Below are 18678 nucleotides of genomic sequence, written 5' to 3' on the forward strand. Positions count from 1 at the left end.
TCTGTGCCCTCTGCAGGGACCAACAGCCCTGGCTTGGAGTCCATATCAACAGATGTGGTGAACAAATGAATGAATGGCTCATCCATAATGCCGTGCAGGAATTTTATTTGAAGCAGTTGCCTTCCTTTTCTATGCCTGCCCTCTGGGGACAGGAAGCAAATAGTGAAAATATAATCCATGCTAACTACCTCTAAGGGGAAATTTGCTATCTACCTGCTTGGGGAAAATGGCTAGAGGGCAGGCCTCAGTCATCTGTCTCCTCGCCCTCCTCCTCCTCTTCCTCGCCCTCCTCCTCCTCCTCTGTGGTTCCCAGGGCTTGCTCCTGGGCTGCTTTCAGAGCCTGCTCCTCTTCCACTGTGGGGTCACTCATCTCCATGATCTCTGGGCCACTGGGGTACTCTTGTTGAATGGGGGCTGGCAGGGCCGGGTTGAAGCTCTCGGGGCTGTACTTGTGACCCCAGCCGATGTAGATGTTCTCAAACTTTCTGGAGAGGCAGTGAGACACTGTGAAATTCTCCCTCAAAGGCCCCAGACTTGACTTTTTTTTTTTTTTTTTTTTTTTTTGAGATGGAGTCTCAATCTGTTGCCTAGGCTGGAGTGCAGTGGTGCGATCTTGACTTACTGCAACCTCCACCTCCCAGGTTCAAGCGATTCTCCTGCCTCAGCCCCCGTGTAGCTAGGACTAAAGGCACGCGTCACCACACCCAGCTAATTTTTGTATTTTTAGTAGAGACGGGGTTTCACCATGTTGGCCAGTCTGGTCTGGAACTCCTGACCTCATGATCCGCCCACCTCAGCCTCCCAAAGTGCTGGGATTACAGACGTGAGCCACTGCACCTGGCCAGCCTTGACTTTCTTTAAGGGTAGGACCCAGCGTGTGCATAACATGACTGCAAAGTTTTGAAAGGCAGGGTGAAATGTGCTCACTGGGTTTCTCTGTATTACCCAGGCTGGATGCAAACTCCACCTCCTGGGTTCACTGCAAAATCTGCCTCCTGGATTCAAGTGATTCTCCCACCTCAGCTTCCCAAGTAGCTGGGACTATAGGCACACAACCCCTCGCCCAGCTAATTTTTGTATTTTTAGTAGAGACGGGGTTTCACCATGTTGGCCAGGCTGGTCTCAAACTCCTGACCTCAAGTGATCTGCCTGCCTCAGCCTCCCAAAGTGCTGGGATCACAGGCATAAGCCACCATGCCTGGCCTAATTTTTGTATTTTTAGTAGAGAGGGGGTTTCACCATGTTGGCCAGGCTGGTCTTGAACTCCTGACATCAAGTGATCTGCCGCCTCCACCTCCCAAAGTTTAAAAAATTAGCCAGTTGCAGTAGCACGTGCCTGTGGTTCCAGCTACTGGGGAGGCTGAAGTGGGAGGATTGCTGGAGCCCAGGAGTTTGAGGCTGCAGTAAGTTGTGATCATGCCACTGCACTCCAGCCTGAGTGACAGAGTGAGAACGTATCTCAAAATAAATCAAGAAATAAGTAACTAGGCCGGGTGCGGTGGCTCACGCCTGTAATCCCAGCACTTTGGGAGGCCAAGGTGGGTGGATCACGAGGTCAGGAGATCGAGACCATCCTAGCTGACATGATGAAACCCCGTGTCTACTAAAAATACAAAAACAAAATTAGCCGGGCGTGGTGGCGGGCGCCTGTAGTCCCAGCTGCTGGGGAGGCTGAGGCAGGAGAATGGAGTGAACCCTGGGAAGCGGAGCTTGTAGTGAGCCAAGATCGCGCCACTGCACTCCAGCCTGGGTGACAGAGCGAGCCTCCGTCTTAAAAAAAAAAAAGAAATAAGTAACTAAAGATAACAAAAAAATTAAATTATATATGTGGCTCATATTTTATTTATGTAAGACATAATTTTATGTTGGATATCAATTTATTTATATTTGACATTTTATTTATGTCCCACATAAATAAAATTGTCTAGGTGCTGGGGACACAGCAGTAAACAAACTAGACAAAAATCCCTGCCAGGTGCGGTGGTTCAGGCCTATAATCCCAGCACTTTAGGAGGCCGATGTGGGAGGATCAACTGAGGTCAGGGGCTCGAGACCACCCTGGTGAAACCACATCTCTACAAAAAATACAAAAATTAGCTGGGCGTGGTAGTGGGCACCTGTAGTCCCAGCTACTCAGGAGGCTGGGGCATGAGAATTACTTGAACCCAAGAGGTGAATGTTGCAGTGAGCTGAGATCACACCACTGTACTCCAGCCTGGGTGACAGAGCGAGACTCCATTTCAAAAAAAAAAAAAAAAAAATCCCTGGGTTGTGCCTACATTCTGCTAACAGGAGACTGATAATGAACAAGGAGGTAAGTGCCCAGGCCTAACCCAGCCAATCCAGCCTTTCTGCAGAATTTTAACTAGAGAAGGAAGAGGAATAGATGGGAGGAAAGGGAGGGGACTAAGAGGTAGGGAGAGAGGGAGACAGAGACCGATAAAGAGGCAGAGAGAGCCGAGCATGGTGGCCCATGCCTGTAATCCCTGCACTTTGAGAGGCCCAGGTGGGTGGATCACCTGGTCAGGAGTTCGAGACCAGCCTGGCCAACATGGTGAAACCCCGTCTCTACTAAAAATACAAAAATTAGCTGGGCATGGTAGTGCATGCCTGTAATTGCAGCTACCAGGGGGGCTGAGGCAGGAGGACGGCTTGAACCCGGGAGGCAGAGGTTGCAGTGAATTGAGATCACGCCACTAAACTCCAGCCTGGGCAACAAAATAAGACTACATCTCAAAAAAAAAGAAAAAAGAAAAAAATTTAAAAATGAGGCCAGGCACAGTGGCTCATGTCTGTAATCCTAGTATGTTGGGAGGCTGAGGTGGGAGGATTGCTTGTGGCCAGGAGGTGGAGGCTTCAGTGAGCCATGATCACGCCACTGCACTCCAGCCTGGGTGACAGAGAGAGACCCTATCTCAAAAATAAATAAATAAATAAATAAATAAAAAAGAAAGAAAGAAAGAAAGAAAAGGCCAGGCGCAGTGGCTCATGCCTGTAATCCCAGCACTTTGGGAGGCTGAGGCGGGCGGATCACGAGGTCAGGAGATTGAGACCATCCTGGCTAACACGGTGAAACCCCGTCTCTACTAAAAATACAAAAAAAAATTAGCCGGGTGCGGTGGCGGGCGCCTGTAGTCCCAGCTACTCGGGAGGCTGAGGCAGGAGAATGGCGTGAACCTGGGAGGCGGAGCTTGCAGTGAGCCGAGATCGCGCCACTGCACTCTGGCCTGGGCGAAAGAGCAAGACTCCGTCTCAAAAAAAGAAAAGAAAAGAAAAGAAAAACAAAAAACAGTGGAACAATGGGTGGACACATATTGGATGGGGGACAGAAGACAGAAGAGCTTTGGGTGGGTGGGGGCAGAGGATGGATGGACAAGTGGAGCCTCAAGTTTGGATCATTTGCTTTCAGAGGAATGTTGGCATATTGGGGTATGGCCTGAAGAAGGGAGTTGGCAAAAGCAAACGTGCCTCTTCCCAGCTTCCAGAGAAGGAAAAAATAAATGCCAGGAATGTGTTAAAGTATCCAGATTACATGCAATCCCACCACGGCTGTGATTCATACAGGAGCGAATACAGTTCCAGTTCACATTGAGATTAAAAAGGAAATTCTAGGAAAAATCGTCATGCCATCTGGTGGACAAAGCTGGTAGGTGCGCCCACCTCCAGCTGCAAACCCCCTGTCACGCGGCAGGGCAGAGGGCTGCCAGGTGCCTGGGGGGCAAGGCTGAAGGACTGTGGGGAGTGCGTAGCTGGGTGGGAGGATGTGGGAGTGACTTTGGCTCGCCATTCTTGTTTATGTTTTGAGACAAGGTCTTGCTCTGTCGCCCAGACCGGAGTGCAGTGGTGCGATCACAGCTCACTGCAACCTCGATCTCCTGGGCTCAAGCAATCCTTCTGCCTCAGCCCCCTAAGTAGCTGGGACTCCGTAGTCCGTGCCACCATGCCTGGCTGATTTTTAAATTTTTTTTAATTATTATTTTTTTGTACAGATAGGATCTTACTATGTTCCCCTGGCTGGTCTCAAGCTCCTGGGCTCAAGCAATCCTCCCACCTTGGCAACCCAGAGTGCTGGGATTACAGGCATGAGCCAGTGCACCTGGCCCAAGCTTGCCATTCTTTTTGGAACAACTGGTGGTGGGAGGGAAGGTTTCTGCCCCATAGAGAGAAGAGCCTTCCAACTGGAAGAACAGGCCGGGCACGGTGGCTCATGCCTGTAATCCCAGCACTTTGGGAGGCCGAGGTGGGCAGATCACTAGAGGTCAGGAGTCTGAGACCAGCCTGGCCAACATAGTAAAATCTCGTCTCCACTAAAATACAAAAATTAGCCAGGCATGGTGGCATGCATCTGTACTCCCAGCTACCAGGGAAGCTGAGGGAGGAGAATCACTTGAACCTGGGAGGCGGAAGTTTTAGTGAGCTGAGATCGCGCTACTGCACTGTCGCCCAGCCTGGGTGACAGAGTGAGACTCCATCTCAAACAAAACAAAACCACAAACAAAAAGACTGGAAGAACTGTCCAGGGGACCCCAGGGAAGGAGTTAGCTCCTCCAGAGAGGGATTCTGCCCCTGTCATCAGGGGGCTGGAGATCCAGGTTCGTATCCTGCACCTGCTGTGTGACCATAGCCAGTCCCTCCCACTCTCTTACTCTCCTTGCTGTCATCATGATTCATCACTAAGACCCATCCTAGTGGGCTGGTATTTCCCACTTTAGCCCTGGTGAAACTCCTAGGAGCTATGAGGGCGTTAGTCCTAGGGGCTTCTGGAAGGGGGCCCTCCCCATCTTTGCCCACCCTGGCGAGTTGCCCAGCCCAACCAGGCCTTGAAAAAGTCCTGAGGGATTCTCCTGCTGGGAGGGGCTGGGGGAAGACCTACTTGCCACTGGCATAGGCATAGGCCCCGGGCCAGAGGTTGGAGCGCACGACGGCCACTGAGTACTGCGGGCAGAGGCTGCAGGACAGGCGGGTGGTCCAGGGTGCCAGGTGCATGATTTCTGTGGTGGAGAGGCAGCAGAGGGGGGCAGCAGGGTCAGGGAGGCCCCCAGGCCCTGCACTGCACCCCGGAGGAAGGCAGGCAGCAGTGAGGGAGGCCTGGAGGGGCATGAGGGGAACTACAGCCACCAACAGCCCAGGCTGCGGTGTTTGAACCCTGGCTGCAGACCCCACACACACACACACACACACACACACACACACACTCTCTCTCTCTCTCTCTCTCTCTCTCACTCTTTTTTTTTGGAGACAGAGTCTCATTGCTTTGTCACTCAGGCTGCAGTGCAGTGGTGTGAGCTCGACTCACTGCAACCTCTGCCTCCTGGGTTCAAGCGACTCTCCTTCCTCAGCCTCCTGAGTAGCTGGGATTACAGGCATGCGCCACCACGCCTGGCTAATTTTTGTATTTTTAGAAGAGACAGGGTTTCACCATGTTGGCCAAGCTGGTCTCGAACTCCTGACCTCAGGTGATCCACCCACCTCAGCCCCCCAAAGTGCTGGGATTACAGGCGTGAGCCACCTCGCCTGGCCTGGACCACTCTTTCTCTATGTGGCCCCAGGAAGCCAGTTCACCTGTCTGAGCCTCAGTGGCTGCACCCAGGAAATGGGGAGACTCATCTGGCCTCTGTTGCAGGGTGGCAGTGAAGCCTGGTGACAAGGTCTGCAGCATACCTGCTGCAGTGCCTGGCACCCAGCAGGGCCCCCAGACTGGGGAGCCATTGTGATTCCACTCCCGAGTTGGTCATCGGTTTGGACCAGGGTGCAGAGGGCAGGGCAGAAGCTGGCAGGATCTGGCTTCAAATCCAGGACCTGTCCCCTGGCCCACTCCTAGCCTCTCTCTCCACTTCCCTGCAGGTGCCTGAGGCCCCAACCTTACAAAATTCCCGTCCATTCATCCAAAATCCAGCTCCAGGTTGGGCACAGTGGCTCATGCCTGTAATCCCAGCACTTTGGGAGGCCGAGTAAGGTGGATCACTTGAGGCCAGGAGTTCGAGATCAGCCTGGCCAACATGGTGAAACCCCATCTCTACTTAAAATACAAAAGTTATCTGGGCGTGGTGGCACACGCCTGTAATCCAGCTACTTAGGAGGCTGAGACGGGAGAATTGCATGAACCTGAGAGGTTGAGGTTGCAGTGAGCCAAGATTGCACCACTACACCCTAGCTTGGGTGACAGAGCTGGACTCCATCTCAAAACAACAACAACACACACACACACACATGCACACGCACACACGCACACCCAGCTCCAGTCTTTAGGCAGGGTTCCCCAACTACATCCCCCTCCCTCCAGGCCCAAACTCGAAAGGCCATATCCTAATGTTTGGGCCATTGCCACGTGCCTATGGACACGTTCCCAGAACCTCCTGATGGGGCAACTGTGATTACACCCGTTTTTTAGCTGAGAGAGCCTCTGAGGCTGGGAGGGAAGGACCAGGGAGATGGACCCCAGCAGTCCAGCCACCCCTCCCTTTCTTCCCAGCCCTCCCCAGCCAGTGGTGCACAGGCTGAGAGGGCTTCCTTACCGGCATCTTCTGAAAGTGGCGTTAGCAGTGGGGGACCAACCTCCTGCTCCACCTCCTCCGGCCCCTCATCTGCCTTTTCTTCCTCCTCCTCCAGGTCCTCCTCCTCCTCGTCTGTCTTCTGCAAAGGGTTCACCCAAGTGCAGCGGCCCTGGGGGTGGGGGGAAGCTCAGGTGATGGCCCCAGTGCACGGAGCCCAGCCTGCATCCTGTGGGGGAGGTGAAGGGCCAACAGGACTGAAGCATAGCCTTGTCCTCAGAGACCCAGGCACAGGCAAGAGGGCAAGATTTAGCCGTACAGTTAAGGAGAGGTGTGAAACGGGCCGACAGAACTGCTGTGTTGAGGTGAGGACTCCTGACTGTGTGACCCCATTCATGCATTCATTCACTCATTGATTCTTTTTTTTTTTTTTTTTTTTTTTTTGAGATGTAGTTTTACTCTGTGGCCCAGGCTGGAGTGCAGTGGCACAATCTTGGCTCACTGCAACCTCTGCTTCCCGGTTTAAGTGATTCTCCTGCCTCAGCCTCCCGAGTAGCTGGGATTACAGGTGCCTGACACCACGCCCAGCTAATTTTTGTATTTTTTAGTAGAGATGGGGTTTCGCCATGTTGGCCAGGCTGGTCTTGAACTCCTGATCTCAAGTGATACACCCGCCTTGGCCTCCCAAAGTGCTGGGATTACAGGCGCGAGCCATTGCACCTGGCCCACTGATTGATTTTTTTTGTTTTTTTTTTTTGAGACAGAGTCTCGCTCTGTTGCCTGGGCTGAAGTGCAGTGGCTCACTGCAAGCTCTGCCTCCTGGGTTCACACCATTCTCCTGCCTCAGCCTCCCAAGCAGTGGCTCACGCCTGTAATCCCAGCACTTTGGGAGGCCAAGGTGGGCGGATTACGAGGTCAGGAGATCGAGACCATCCTGGTTAACACGGTGAAACCCCATCTCTACTAAAACCACAAAAAAATTAGCCGGCATGGTGGTGGGCGCCTGTAGTCCCAGCTACTCAGGAGGCTGAGGCAGGAGAATGGCGTGAACCCAGGAGGCAGAGCTTGCAGTGAGCCGAGATCACGCCACTGCACTCCAGCCTAGGCAATAGAGCGAGACTCTGTCTCAGAAAAAAAAAAAAAAAAAAAGAAGAAAGAAAGAAAAAAAAAATGCCTCTCTCCCCAAAGGTTTCTGATGGGATTATCCACCAATATCTGTTGAACCAATGAATGGATGGATGAATGAACGAATGAATATTAGTTGCCTAGCAGAGAGTAAGAGCTTGACTTCAGTATTGCAGGGTCATGCGCGAGCCCCCTGCTCCTGCCATTTGTGAGAGGCGGGAGTCCCGACGCTCACCTGTGGCAGGATGTGCTGTGTGTGATGCACCCAGTTGGCCATGGAGTCGACCAGCTCCAGCACGGGGATGCCCTCGAAGTCGGGGTTCTCCTCGTAGGAGTCACGCCCAGCACCACCTTCCTCCTCCTCGTCGCCCTCCTCCTCGCTAAACTGGTAGAAGCCCAGCGGGCTGACCTGCGTAGCGGCCGAGATGCGGGCGATCTGGGCCCGCAGGTAGTTGGCCTCGTTGCCCGGGAAGGGCGGGTAGCTGACGACCGGCGTGTCCAGGTAGCCTGTGAAGAACTTCTTGATCTTTCGGGCGTTTACGATCTGGGCCGGAGTGACGTGGGGCAGCCGCGTCCACGGCAGGCCCGGCTCGTTGCACACAAAGTACAGGTACTTGTTGGCGCCTGAGCGGCTCTCCTCCTTGGGGATCACGGGTGGCGGCTTCCATACGGGCTTAGGGACGATGTCCACGGCCTTCTCCTCGTCCTCCTCGCCCTCCTCCTCGCCGTGCGCCTCCATGACCTCGCCCCCTTCCGTCATCTCCTCCACCTCCTCCTCCTCCTCTGCCTCCTCCTCGCCCTCCCGGAATTCCACCTCGGCCACCAGGTAGCTGCGGTTGATTCCCAGGATCTTGCCCCAGAAGCGACAGGTGTGGATGGGCTGCTGCTCCACCAGCTGTTTCATGGCCAGGAAAATGCGGAAGCTCTCGTCTGAGCTCAGGCCGATGCCGGCCTGCTCGAAGTAGAAGGCAGTCTCCATGATGTTGGGCACTGGTGTCTCCCCCTGCGCAAGGTAGGGTGGAGGGCAGAGGGGAGAATGCTGAAGCTCTGCTCCCTAGCCTACCTCTTCCAGTCTCTTCTAGAGTCAAGAGAGCTAAAAGAGTCCGGGTGCAGTGGCTCACGCCTGTCATCTCAGCACTTTGAAAGGCGGAGGCCAGCTGATCACTTGAGGTCAATTATTGGAGTCCAGCCTGGCCAACATGGTGAAATTGTCTCTACTAAAAATACAAAAATTAGCCAGCCATACAAGCAGGCGCTTGTAATCCCAGCTACCCAGGAGGCTGAGGCAGGAGAACCACTTGAACTGGGGAGGCGGAGGTTGCATTGAGCTGAGATTGCTCCACCGCACTCCAGCCTGAGCAACAAAGTGAGACACAGTCTCAAAAAATAAAAAGAGGCCTGATGTGGTGGCTCCCGCCTGAAATCCCAGCACTTAGGGAGGCCAAGGCAGGTAGGTCACCTGAGGTCAGGAGTCTGAGACCAGCCTGGCCAACATGGTGAAACACTGTCTCTACAAAAAATATAAAAATTAGGCAGGCGTGCTGGCAGGCACCTGTAATCCTAGCTACTTGGGAGGCTGAGGCAGGAGGATCACTCGGCCCTGAGAGGTGGAGCTTGCAGTGAGCCAAGATCACACCACTGCACTCCAGCCTGGGTGACAGAGTGAGACTCCGTCTCAAAAAAAAAAAAAAAGAAACCTAAAAGATTCTGTAACTCAGCTGCTCAGGCCACTCGTGCTGGCCAGTGAGATGTAGGGAAAGCCCTTGGACAGGATGTCCCTGATGGAGAAGAAAAGGGAAAACCACACTAGGAGAAAATCTTTTGCCTTTTGTCATTCCCTATTCTTCCTGCCTGGAATGGGGATATAAGATCTGGAGCCACAGCAGCTATCTTGGGACCATGAGACAACACATGGGAGACAAAGTACTACACCCTTAATGGCGGTGGAGATGAATGGTGGAAATTGCCTGGTCCCCAGTAGCATTGCTCAGCTGCCTTACCCACCCTGACCTTCTTGCTCCTGTAACAAAGAAGCCACTTTTATTCATGATTTCTGTGACTTGAGCCCCAATGCACTCCTAACACGTACTCCATGTTTCACAGAAAGTTAAGGGAGAAGACAGGTCTTGAACGGAGGAGTCAGTGATGTTAGAGGATGGTAATAAGTCCTGTCCTCACTGCCTCCATCTATACCATCTGCTTGATTCACACAGCCAGAGGATGGGTGGGGTGGAGGAGAAGAAGAAAAGAAGGAGAGGAGGAGGAGGAGAAAAAAGAGGAAGAAGGAAAGAAAGAGAAAGAGAGAGAGAGAGAGAGAGAGGATCAGAAAGGGACTGCAGGCAAGCAGGCTGAAACTAGAAGCCAGCAAAGTTTACAGCTGGGTGCAGTGGCTCACGCCTGTAATCCCAGTATTTTGGAAGGCCAAGGCAGGGAAATCACAAGGTCAGGAGATCAAGACCATCCTGGCTAACACGGTGAAACCCCGTCTCTACTAAAAATACAAAAAATTAGCCGGGCGTGGTGGCGGGCGCCTGTAGTCCCAGCTACTAGGAAGGCTGAGGCAGGAGAGTGACATGAACCTGGGAGGTGGAGCTTGCAGTGAGTGGTGGAGATCGCACTACTACACTCTAGCCTGGGTGACAGAGTAAGACTCTGTCTCTCAAAAAAAAAAAAAAAAAAGAAGCCAGCAAAGTTTTGGTTCAGAAGCCAGAGGAAGAAGTGTAATGTACATCTGCACCGGCCACAGACCAATGCTCTTCCCTCTCCCAGGGAAATGCCTGCCAGCCCCTATCCATGTGGCCACAAGGCTGTCCCCAACACTTTATTATTCAACCAGTCCCCAAATCTTTATTATTTATTTATTATCATTATTTTTGAGACAGAGTCTTGCTCTGTCACCCAGGCTGGAGTGCAGTGATCTGATCTCGGCTCACTGCAACCTCCACTCCTGGGTTCAAGCCATTCTCCTGCCTCAGCCTCCCCAGTACCTGGGATTATAGGCATGCACCACCACGCCCAGCTAATTTTTGTATTTTTAGTAGAGATGGGGTTTCACCATGTTGGCCAGGCTGGTCTCGAACTCCTGACCTTGTGATCCACCCGTCTTGGCCTCCCAAAGTGCTGGGATTACAGGCGTGAGCCACCACGCCTGGCAGAAAAAACTATATATATATATATATATATATATATATATAAAATAAAAATTAAAAAAATAAAAAGCAGAGCTGACAGCCTTTCCTTTGCTTCAGACTGTTCAACGGTGCTCCAGTGGCCTCAGGAGAAAGCCCATGCCCTTTGCCTTGTGTTCAAGGCCGCCTGTGACCTGGTCCTGCCTCCTCCACTGGGGGCACCCATGAGACTGAAGTTGTTTTTGTTTTTGTTTTGTTTTGTTTTGATACAGAGTCTCTTGTTGCCCAGGCTGGAGTGCAGTGGCGCCATTGGCTCACTTCAACCTCCTCCCTTGGGTTCAAGTGATTCTCCTGTCTCAGCCTCCTGAGTAGCTGGGATTACAGGAGCCCGCCACCACGCCCAGCTAATTTTTGTATTTTTAGTAGAGATGGGGATTCGCTGTATTGGCCAGGCTGGTCTCGAACTCCTGACCTCTTGATCCACCCACTTCGGCCTCCCAAAGTGCTGGGATTACAGACGTAAGTCACCCCATCCTGCCAAGACTGAAGTTGTTTTGTGACTGGATTGTCCAATGCTGTCTTTCACCTCCAGGCCTTGGCACAGGCTGTGCCGTAAGTATGCTTGGGCCCCCAGTGACCCTGATGCCCGCCTCTCCTGACTGGCTCACTCACCACTTCCTCCTCCATCTCCTGTTCGCCTTCGGTGCCGCCTCCGCTCCGGGTGAACAGCGCCTTCTGTTTCTCTGCCATCTTGTAGGTGGGCTGCATCTCAGGGTCGTCCCGCAGCGTGTCCAGCTTGGGGTGGAACCACTCCCACTGCGTGGTGCGGTTCAGAGACTCCAGGACAGACAAGGGGTCCTCGGGCCGCTGGTTTAGGATCTTGGTCAGCAGATTCACCAGGTGCTGGTACCTGCCTCCCGCAGGAGTGGGAGAGGGACGTCATTCACTCACTCAGCTCACTGAGCCGGCTCCCATGTGCCTGGCCCTGTGCCTGGTGCTGGGGACACAGTAGGGAACAGAAAAGGTCCCTGCCCAGGTGTAGCTGACATTTATTTATTTATTTATTTATTTATTTATTTATTTATTTTATTTATTTATTTATTTTTTGAGACGGAGTCTCGCTCTGTCGCCCAGGCTGGAGTGCAGTGGCGCAATCTCGGCTCACTGCAAGCTCCGCCTCCCGAGTTCACGCCATTCTCCTGCCTCAGCCTCTCCAAGTAGCTGGGACTACAGGTGCCCGCCACCACGCCCGGCTAATTTTTTTGTATTTTTTAGTAGAGACGAGGTTTCACCGTGGTCTCGATCTCCTGACCTCCTGATCCGCCCGCCTCGGCCTCCCAAAGTGCTGGGATTACAAGCGTGAGCCACTGCGCCCGGCCTATTTATTTATTTTTATTTATTTATTTTTTGAGATGGAGTCTCGCTCTGTTGCTCAGGCTGGAGTGCAGTGGTTCATCTCAGCTCACTGCAACCTCTGCCTCCCGGGTTCAAGCAATTCTCTTGCCTCAGCCTCCTGAGTAGCTGGGATTATAGGCACCCGCCACCACGCCTGGTTAATTTTTGTATTTTTAGTAGAGACGAGGTTTCACCATGTTGGTCAGGCTGGTCTCGAACTCCCGACCTCGTGATCTGCCCACGTCAGCCTCCCAAAGTGCTGGGATTACAGGCGTGAGCCACCGCGCCTGGCCGACATTCATTTTTTTTTTTTTTTTCTTTTTGAGACGGAGTCTTGCTCTGTCACCCACGCTGGAGTGCAGTGGCGCGACCTCGGCTCACTGCAAGCTCTGCCTCCCAGGTTCACGCCATTCTCCTGCCTCAGCCTCTCCGAGTAGCTGGGACTACAGGCGCCCGCCACCACGCCCGGCTAATTTTTTTGTATTTTTAGTAGAAACAGGGTTCCACCGTGGTCTCGATCTCCTGACCCCGTGATCCGCCCGCCTCGACCTCCCAAAGCGCTGGGATTACAAGCGTGAGCCACCGCGCCCGGCCAACTGGCTGACATTCTTATGATGGAAACTGACACTAATCAAACAAGCAAAATATATACAGTGTGTCAGGCACGGGGTGGTAATTTTTAGGGTGACACATAAAGTACTGAATGGGGCCTGGGGGTGCCAGGGATGGGAGAGGGTTTGCAATTTTATTTTTTTAATTTATTTTTCAGAGGCGGTCTCGCTCTGTTGCCCAGGCTGGAGTGCAGTGGCACGACCTCGGCTCGCTGCAGTCTCTGTCTCCTGGGTTCAAGCGATTTTCCTGCCTCAGCCTCCCAAGTAGCTGGGATTACAGGCATGCACCACCAAGTCCCACTAATTTTTTTGTATTTTTTGTAGAGACAGGATTTCGCCATGGTGGCCAGGCTGGTCTCAAACTCCTGACCTCAGGTGATCCGCCTTCCTCGGCCTCCCAGTGTTGGGATTACAGGCGTGAGCCACCGCACCTGGCCAACATTTATATTATTATTATTATTATTATTATTATTATTATTTTGAGACAGAGTTTTGCTTTGTTGCCCAGGCTGGAGTGCAGTGGTGTCAGCTCGGCTCACCACAACCTCTGCGTCCTGGGTTCCTGGGTTCAAGCGATTCTCCTGCCTCGGCCTCCTGAGTAGCTGGGACTACAGGCACGCACCACCATCCCCAGCTAATTTTTGTATTTTTAGTAGAGACGGGGTTTCACTATGTTGGCCAGGCTGGTCTCGAACTCCTGACCTCAGGTGATCCACCCGTCTTGGCCTCCTAAAGTGCTGGGTTAACAGGTGTGAACCACCATGCCTGGCCAACATTTGTATTTTTTGTATTTCTTTTTTTTTTTTTTTTGAGACAGGGTCTCACTTTGTCACCCAGGCTGGAGTGCAGTGGCTCGGTCTTGGCTCACTGCAACCTCTGGTTCCCAGGTTCAAGTGATTCTCCCACCTCAGCCTCCCCAGTAGCTGGGATTACACGTGTGCCACCATGCCTGGCTAATTTTTGCACTTTTTGTGGACATGGGGTTTTGCCATGTTGCCCAGGCTGGTCTCAAACTCCTGGACTCAAGTGATCTGTCTGCCTCAGCCTCCCAAACTGCTGGAATTACAGGCGTGAGCCACCGGGCCCGGCCACAGTCAGCCTTTGAAACCAAGTTGGTCTGATTTCCAAGCATGTATGTGTCACCTTTTGCTGTGCGGAAGCTGTTTTGCTGGCAGTCTTGGGTGTGGTGTTGGGCCATCATGGAAGTTGGGAAGGGTAAGAAGAGGTGAGACTTTCGCTAGGTCTTCTCAGGAAGAGAGCCTGAAGCTCTGAAGAGCTGGCACTTGGGAAATAGCCAGAGGTTAATTCCGACTAGATTCTAGGATCCGAGGAAGGAGCAGGTAGTGACTAGAAGTGAAGTTTGGACAGTGGGCAGGGGCTGAACCATATAAGGCCTTTTGTTTGTTGGTTTGTTTGAGACGGAGTCTCGCTCTGTTGCTCAGGCTGGAGTGCATTGGCATGATCTTGGCTCACTGTAGCCTCTGCCTCCCGGTTCAAGTGATTCTCCTGCCTCAGCCTCCCGAGTAGCTGAGATCACAGGTGTGCGCCACCACGCCTGGCTAACTTTTCGTATTTTTAGTAGAGACAGGGTTTTGCCATGTTGGCCAGGCTGGTCTTGAACTCCTGACTTCGAGTGATCTGTCTGCCTTGGCCTCCCAAAGTGCTGGGATTACAGGCATGAGCAAGGCCTTACATGTCTCAGGCCAGGAGCCTTGAAGGCTCTGGTGAGGAGTCTGAGCTTCCCCCTGTGGGCAGTGGGGAGCCATAGCAGGTTCTGAGCATTGGAGGGACAGGGCCAGCTTTGTGCTTTAATAAGAACCATTACTTCATCAACCTAATTTCTCCCGCTCTCCCTCTTCCTCCCTTGGTTCCAGACATACCAGCCCCTCCTTACTGCTCCTCAAAAACGGCAAGCCTCAGAGCCTTTGCATTTGCCGTGCGCTCTGCCTGGCTCACTCTTCCTCCGGTTATCTGCAAGATGCTCTCCCTCGACTTCTTCAGAGCCCTAATCAAATGTCACCTCCTTGGACAGGCCTTCACTGACCCACACAATTTATTTTTTTGAGATGGAGTCTCGCTCTGTTGCCCAGGCTGGAGTGCAGTGGCACGATCTCAGCTCACCGCAACCTCTGCCTCCTGGGTTCAAGCGATTCTCCTGCCTCAACCTCCTGAGGAGCTGGGATTACAGGCCCACGCTACCATGCCCTGATAATTTTTGTATTTTTTAGTAGAGACAGGGTTTCGACATGTTGGCAAGGCTGGTCTCGAACTCCTGAGCTCAGGTGATCCGCCCGTCTTGGCCTCCTAAAGTGCTGGGATAACAGGCGTGAGCCACTGCGCCTGGCTGGACCCCCACTATTTCATGTGTTCCCTAGCCCTCTTAGCCTCCCTTATTTTTCACCTGAGCCTTTAGCTTCAGTTTATCACTTTTTCTGTTTCTTGTCCACTCCCCTATAATGAGAGCATCCTGGGTATCTAATGGAGGCTGAGAGCAGTGTATTGTGACTGCAGCTAAGTGGCTTTGGCAAGTATCTTCCTCAGGCAGGGAGGTTTAGTTGCAGGATAAGAGGGTCTCGGGAGGGCTGGGCACGGTGGTTCATGCCTGCAATCCCAGCACTTTGGGAGGCCGAGGTGGGCGGATCACTTGAGGTCGAGTTTGAGACTAGCCTGGGCAACATGGTGAAACCTTGTCTCTACTAAAAATACAAAAATTAGCTGGGTGAGGTGGAGCACGCCTGTAACCCCAGCTACTCGGGAGGCTGAAGCAGGAGAATCACTTGAACTCGGGAGGGAGAGGTTGCCCTAAGCCAAGACCACGCCATTGTGCTTCAGTCTGGGCGACAGGGTGAGACTATGTATGGGGGGAAAAAAAAGCAAGAGGGCTTGGGGAGCCAAATCACGTGTTCTGGAATCCTGACTCTGCCATATCCTAGCTGTGTAGTTTTGGGTAAGCGACCCAACTTCTCTGTGTCTCGGTCTCCTCCTCTGTAAAGTAGGATGAGCTGATGTGCTCATCTCCGGTGAGAACTAGGTGTGAATGTGTGCAGTGCCGGCACATGTCTGGGAAGTGAATGCTAGCTGTTGTTGGCATTGATTCCGACTCTGAGCTGAATTAGAGGCCGGGAGCAGTCACTGGTTTTCCATGAGGGACCATCCCTTGTCTGGATGACTGAGGCAGGGACTTGGGGTGGGGCCCCTCCCTGCCTGGGTCCCCCACCCGCCCCACTCCTAGCCCCTGCTCACAGGCTGAGGTCGCAATTGATGCTGGTCTGCAGCAGGTAGGCCTTGGCGTTCTGCACGGCCAGCTCCAGAGGCTCAGGCTCAGGCACCTCGGCACTGTAGTGTGGGAAGTCCAGCTCAGAGGGTGAGAACTGAAGGGCAGGATCATCCCTTATGTAGGGCCCGTGCTGTGCACCTTCGGAGAACTGGTCTGTCTGGTAGAGGTTGAACTGGCCCAAGGGGTTGACTGGGGGCTCCTGGAAGGTGGGGTCCGGTTGCTGGAACAGGCTGCTTTGGCCCTGCTGGAGCTGCTGCAGCATTAGGCTGGTGGTGAGCTCGGCGGCCTGCATCCTGCTTTCATCAGAGTAAGGCTGGGGCTGGAACTCTGAGGGAAAGCCCGTGTTCACGGATGGGTACTCCATGCCACCCATCCGGGCTTCCTCAGCCTGGAAGGCGTGGGGCATCAGCAAGTTCTCCTGTTGGGACAGGCTGCCCCTCTGTGACCCACCCGCGGCGTTTCGCTGGGCGTCTGGAGGTATCTGTTGCCCCTCCTCGGGGTCCGCTGCCAGGGCCTGAGCTTGGTCCCGACTGCGCCGCCTCTGGGAGGCCTGAGAAGTCCTCCGGCCCGGGGGCTGCTGGGCAGGGCGCTCAGGATAGAGCGGCAGGTCTCCCATGGTTCGCCAGGAGGTACAGACCTCTAAGAGAAAGGCTTGCAGACAAGGAGGCCAAGCGAGCCACCTGTCGACACCGCCGGTTTCTGAGCACCGGGAGAGAGGGCAGTTACCCAGGGAGGGCGCGGGGAGCTGGGGGAGCGGGCCAGGGTGGGTTCCGCGCAGGCTCTGGGCGCGCACTCCCGATCCCGCGCAGCGCCACGGCGGACGTCGCGCCAGACTCCAGACGGCACCCGCGCCCCAGGCCCGCCATCCCTTTTTTTTTTTTCCTTTTCAGTAACTTGCCCAAGTTCATATCTTTTATTTTTTTTTTTAAAGCAAAGCACCCGCAGGTCAAGCCCCATCCCCCAGCCCCGCGTCCCTGTCCCACCCCCCTTCCCCCTGGAGCCCCGTCAGCTGTTCCCCTTGGCCTCAGGTTCCCTGGCGTCCTCAGCAACCGGGCTGGGGGTCTTCACAGCATCTTCTCCAATAGGTGCGAGGGTCTGGGGGCTCCGCTCTTCCTTCAAGGTCAGCCCACCCGCTGCCGTCTCCTGGTGACCAGGGAAGGAAAGGGGGGCCAGGTGGAGGGCGCGGTCCCCTCCAAGCTCCCCTTCAGGCCCTGCCCCCTGATGCCCGCCCCCACCCCCCCCAACCTTCACCCCGGCCCAGATCCGGCTTCCTCCTTCGCAGCGGGGGCTGCTCTCCCTACCTTGGGTAGGGGACCTTCGAGACTAGAGTCCAACAGCGCGGCCTCCGTCAGCCCCGAGTCGTCATCCATGCTGATGAAAATGCCCGGGGTCTCGCACTCAGGCCCCTCCTCCCGGAAATCCATGGCTTCCTCAGACGGGGGAGGGCCCGGCCGGGCCGAGGGAGAGGGAGAGGAGGAAGAAGAGGGGGCTCCCACTCCTCCCGGCTTCAGCTTCTGCTCCTCCTCCAGCTGCCGCTTTAAAGCCTTCTCCTGGGCCAGCCTCAGGCCGATGAGGTCCTGAGGGGGCCGGGGTGCTGGGGCCGGGGCCAAGGCCAGGGGTTCCAGGTCATCCTGGGGATAGGGAGGGCCACACAGAAGCTCAGAGGTGGGTGGCTCAGAGGGCGGCCGGAAAGAGAAGGAATCACCCTGAGGTGGTCTTTGAATTCTTCACCAAGAGCATGGGGAGGAAGGGGCAGTTGTCCCCCAAGACCTTCAACTCCCAGCAGAAGCATCCCCTGGGAGACGGGTGGCCCAGAGGCAGGGGTGGCCTGAGTCTCTCGGGGTCGGGAGGAGGCCATGGTGAGCCTTGCTGGCTTGGATATGGGGTGGGAGTCTGGGGATCCAGATGGGTGGGCTACAGGGCCCTCACCTCCTCCAGGGGCCCCGCAGGCGCCTCCTTGGCCTCTGGCTCCTGCTTGCCGCTGGCCTCCAAGATGGTCATGATGGAGTTAGGGATGTGAGCTTGCTGGGTGGAGAGCACGAAGGGGGCGCTGGGGGCAGCTCTGGCACAGAGACCCCACTTGCACACCTCAGGTCTGGGGGTCCTAACCCTCCAGAGCTCCCAGCAGTGCAGGGCCTTCTTGTGTCCGCCTCCATGCAGTCCCCACCAACCGGAGGGACCCAGGGGGCCACGCACCACACACCCGGGGTTGGGGGAAGGGGTACCTGGTGGGGGGTGAAGGAGCGGACATGGGCCAGTAGGGGCTCCCGGAGCTCCGGGCACTTGTCAAAGACGGCTCCCAGCTGCTGGGGCGGCAGCTGCAGGATGACCTGGAAGCTCTGGGGCTTGGTGCGCTGGCAGCACTTGATGAAGCCCTCCCACACCTTGGGGTACTTCCACACCTGAACCAGGGAGGGAGGGAGCCGTCGGGAGAGGCACGCAGGCAGCGCCCCCAGCCTTGACCCTGGGAGAAAGACCTTGCCAAGACCATGCCCAAATTCCACCATCCAAGATTCCTCTGGATGGGCCACAAGCAGCCCTGACCTCCCTCCAGAGGCCTTTGTCTTCCCGATCCAGGCGGCTGGACCATGAGGGCAACTTGGGAAGGGGGTGCAAGAAAACTCAGCCGCCTTTTACCAGAGCTCCCCCTG

At 54.5% G+C, this 18678-nt stretch overlaps 2 protein-coding genes across 3 annotated transcripts in view; both read right to left on the reverse strand.

Annotated features, from left to right (window-relative positions):
- Positions 1 to 85: 85 nt before the first annotated feature.
- Positions 86 to 16832, reverse strand: RSPH6A (radial spoke head 6 homolog A). Its single transcript, XM_003277597.3, has 6 exons — positions 15994 to 16832; positions 11417 to 11654; positions 7852 to 8619; positions 6516 to 6663; positions 4874 to 4991; positions 86 to 485 (listed from the first exon to the last, which is right to left on the reverse strand). Exons 1-6 carry the CDS (start codon positions 16641 to 16643, stop codon positions 245 to 247), a joined length of 2163 nt encoding a protein of 720 aa, XP_003277645.2. The 5' UTR covers positions 16644 to 16832; the 3' UTR covers positions 86 to 244.
- A 78-nt stretch (positions 16833 to 16910) lies between these two features.
- SYMPK (symplekin) overlaps positions 16911 to 18678 on the reverse strand; it is a 48254-nt gene continuing 46486 nt past the window's right edge. For both annotated transcript variants that reach the window (XM_030797315.1, XM_030797316.1), the window contains 4 exons: positions 18253 to 18429; positions 17957 to 18052; positions 17329 to 17658; positions 16911 to 17170 (listed from right to left, as the gene is read on the reverse strand). In XM_030797315.1, coding sequence (XP_030653175.1) covers positions 17033 to 17170; positions 17329 to 17658; positions 17957 to 18052; positions 18253 to 18429 — 741 coding nt within the window. In that variant the 3' untranslated portion in view covers positions 16911 to 17032. The remainder of the gene's footprint in view (positions 17171 to 17328; positions 17659 to 17956; positions 18053 to 18252; positions 18430 to 18678) is intronic.

Source organism: Nomascus leucogenys, chromosome 17 (genome assembly GCF_006542625.1).
Source record: "Nomascus leucogenys isolate Asia chromosome 17, Asia_NLE_v1, whole genome shotgun sequence".
Taxonomy (NCBI): Eukaryota; Metazoa; Chordata; class Mammalia; order Primates; family Hylobatidae; genus Nomascus; species Nomascus leucogenys.

Excerpts from the sequence above, each read along its gene's own strand:
- RSPH6A (XM_003277597.3), bottom strand. The coding sequence starts at position 16,643 with ATGGGAGACCTGCCGCTCTATCCTGAGCGCCCTGCCCAGCAGCCCCCG. Across the intron at positions 6,664-7,851 it reads CACAGCACATCCTGCCACAG|GGCCGCTGCACTTGGGTGAA; the intron begins GTGAGCGTCGGG and ends CCCCACCCCCAG. Across the intron at positions 486-4,873 it reads TATGCCTATGCCAGTGGCAA|AAAGTTTGAGAACATCTACA; the intron begins GTAGGTCTTCCC and ends CTGCCTCTCCAG.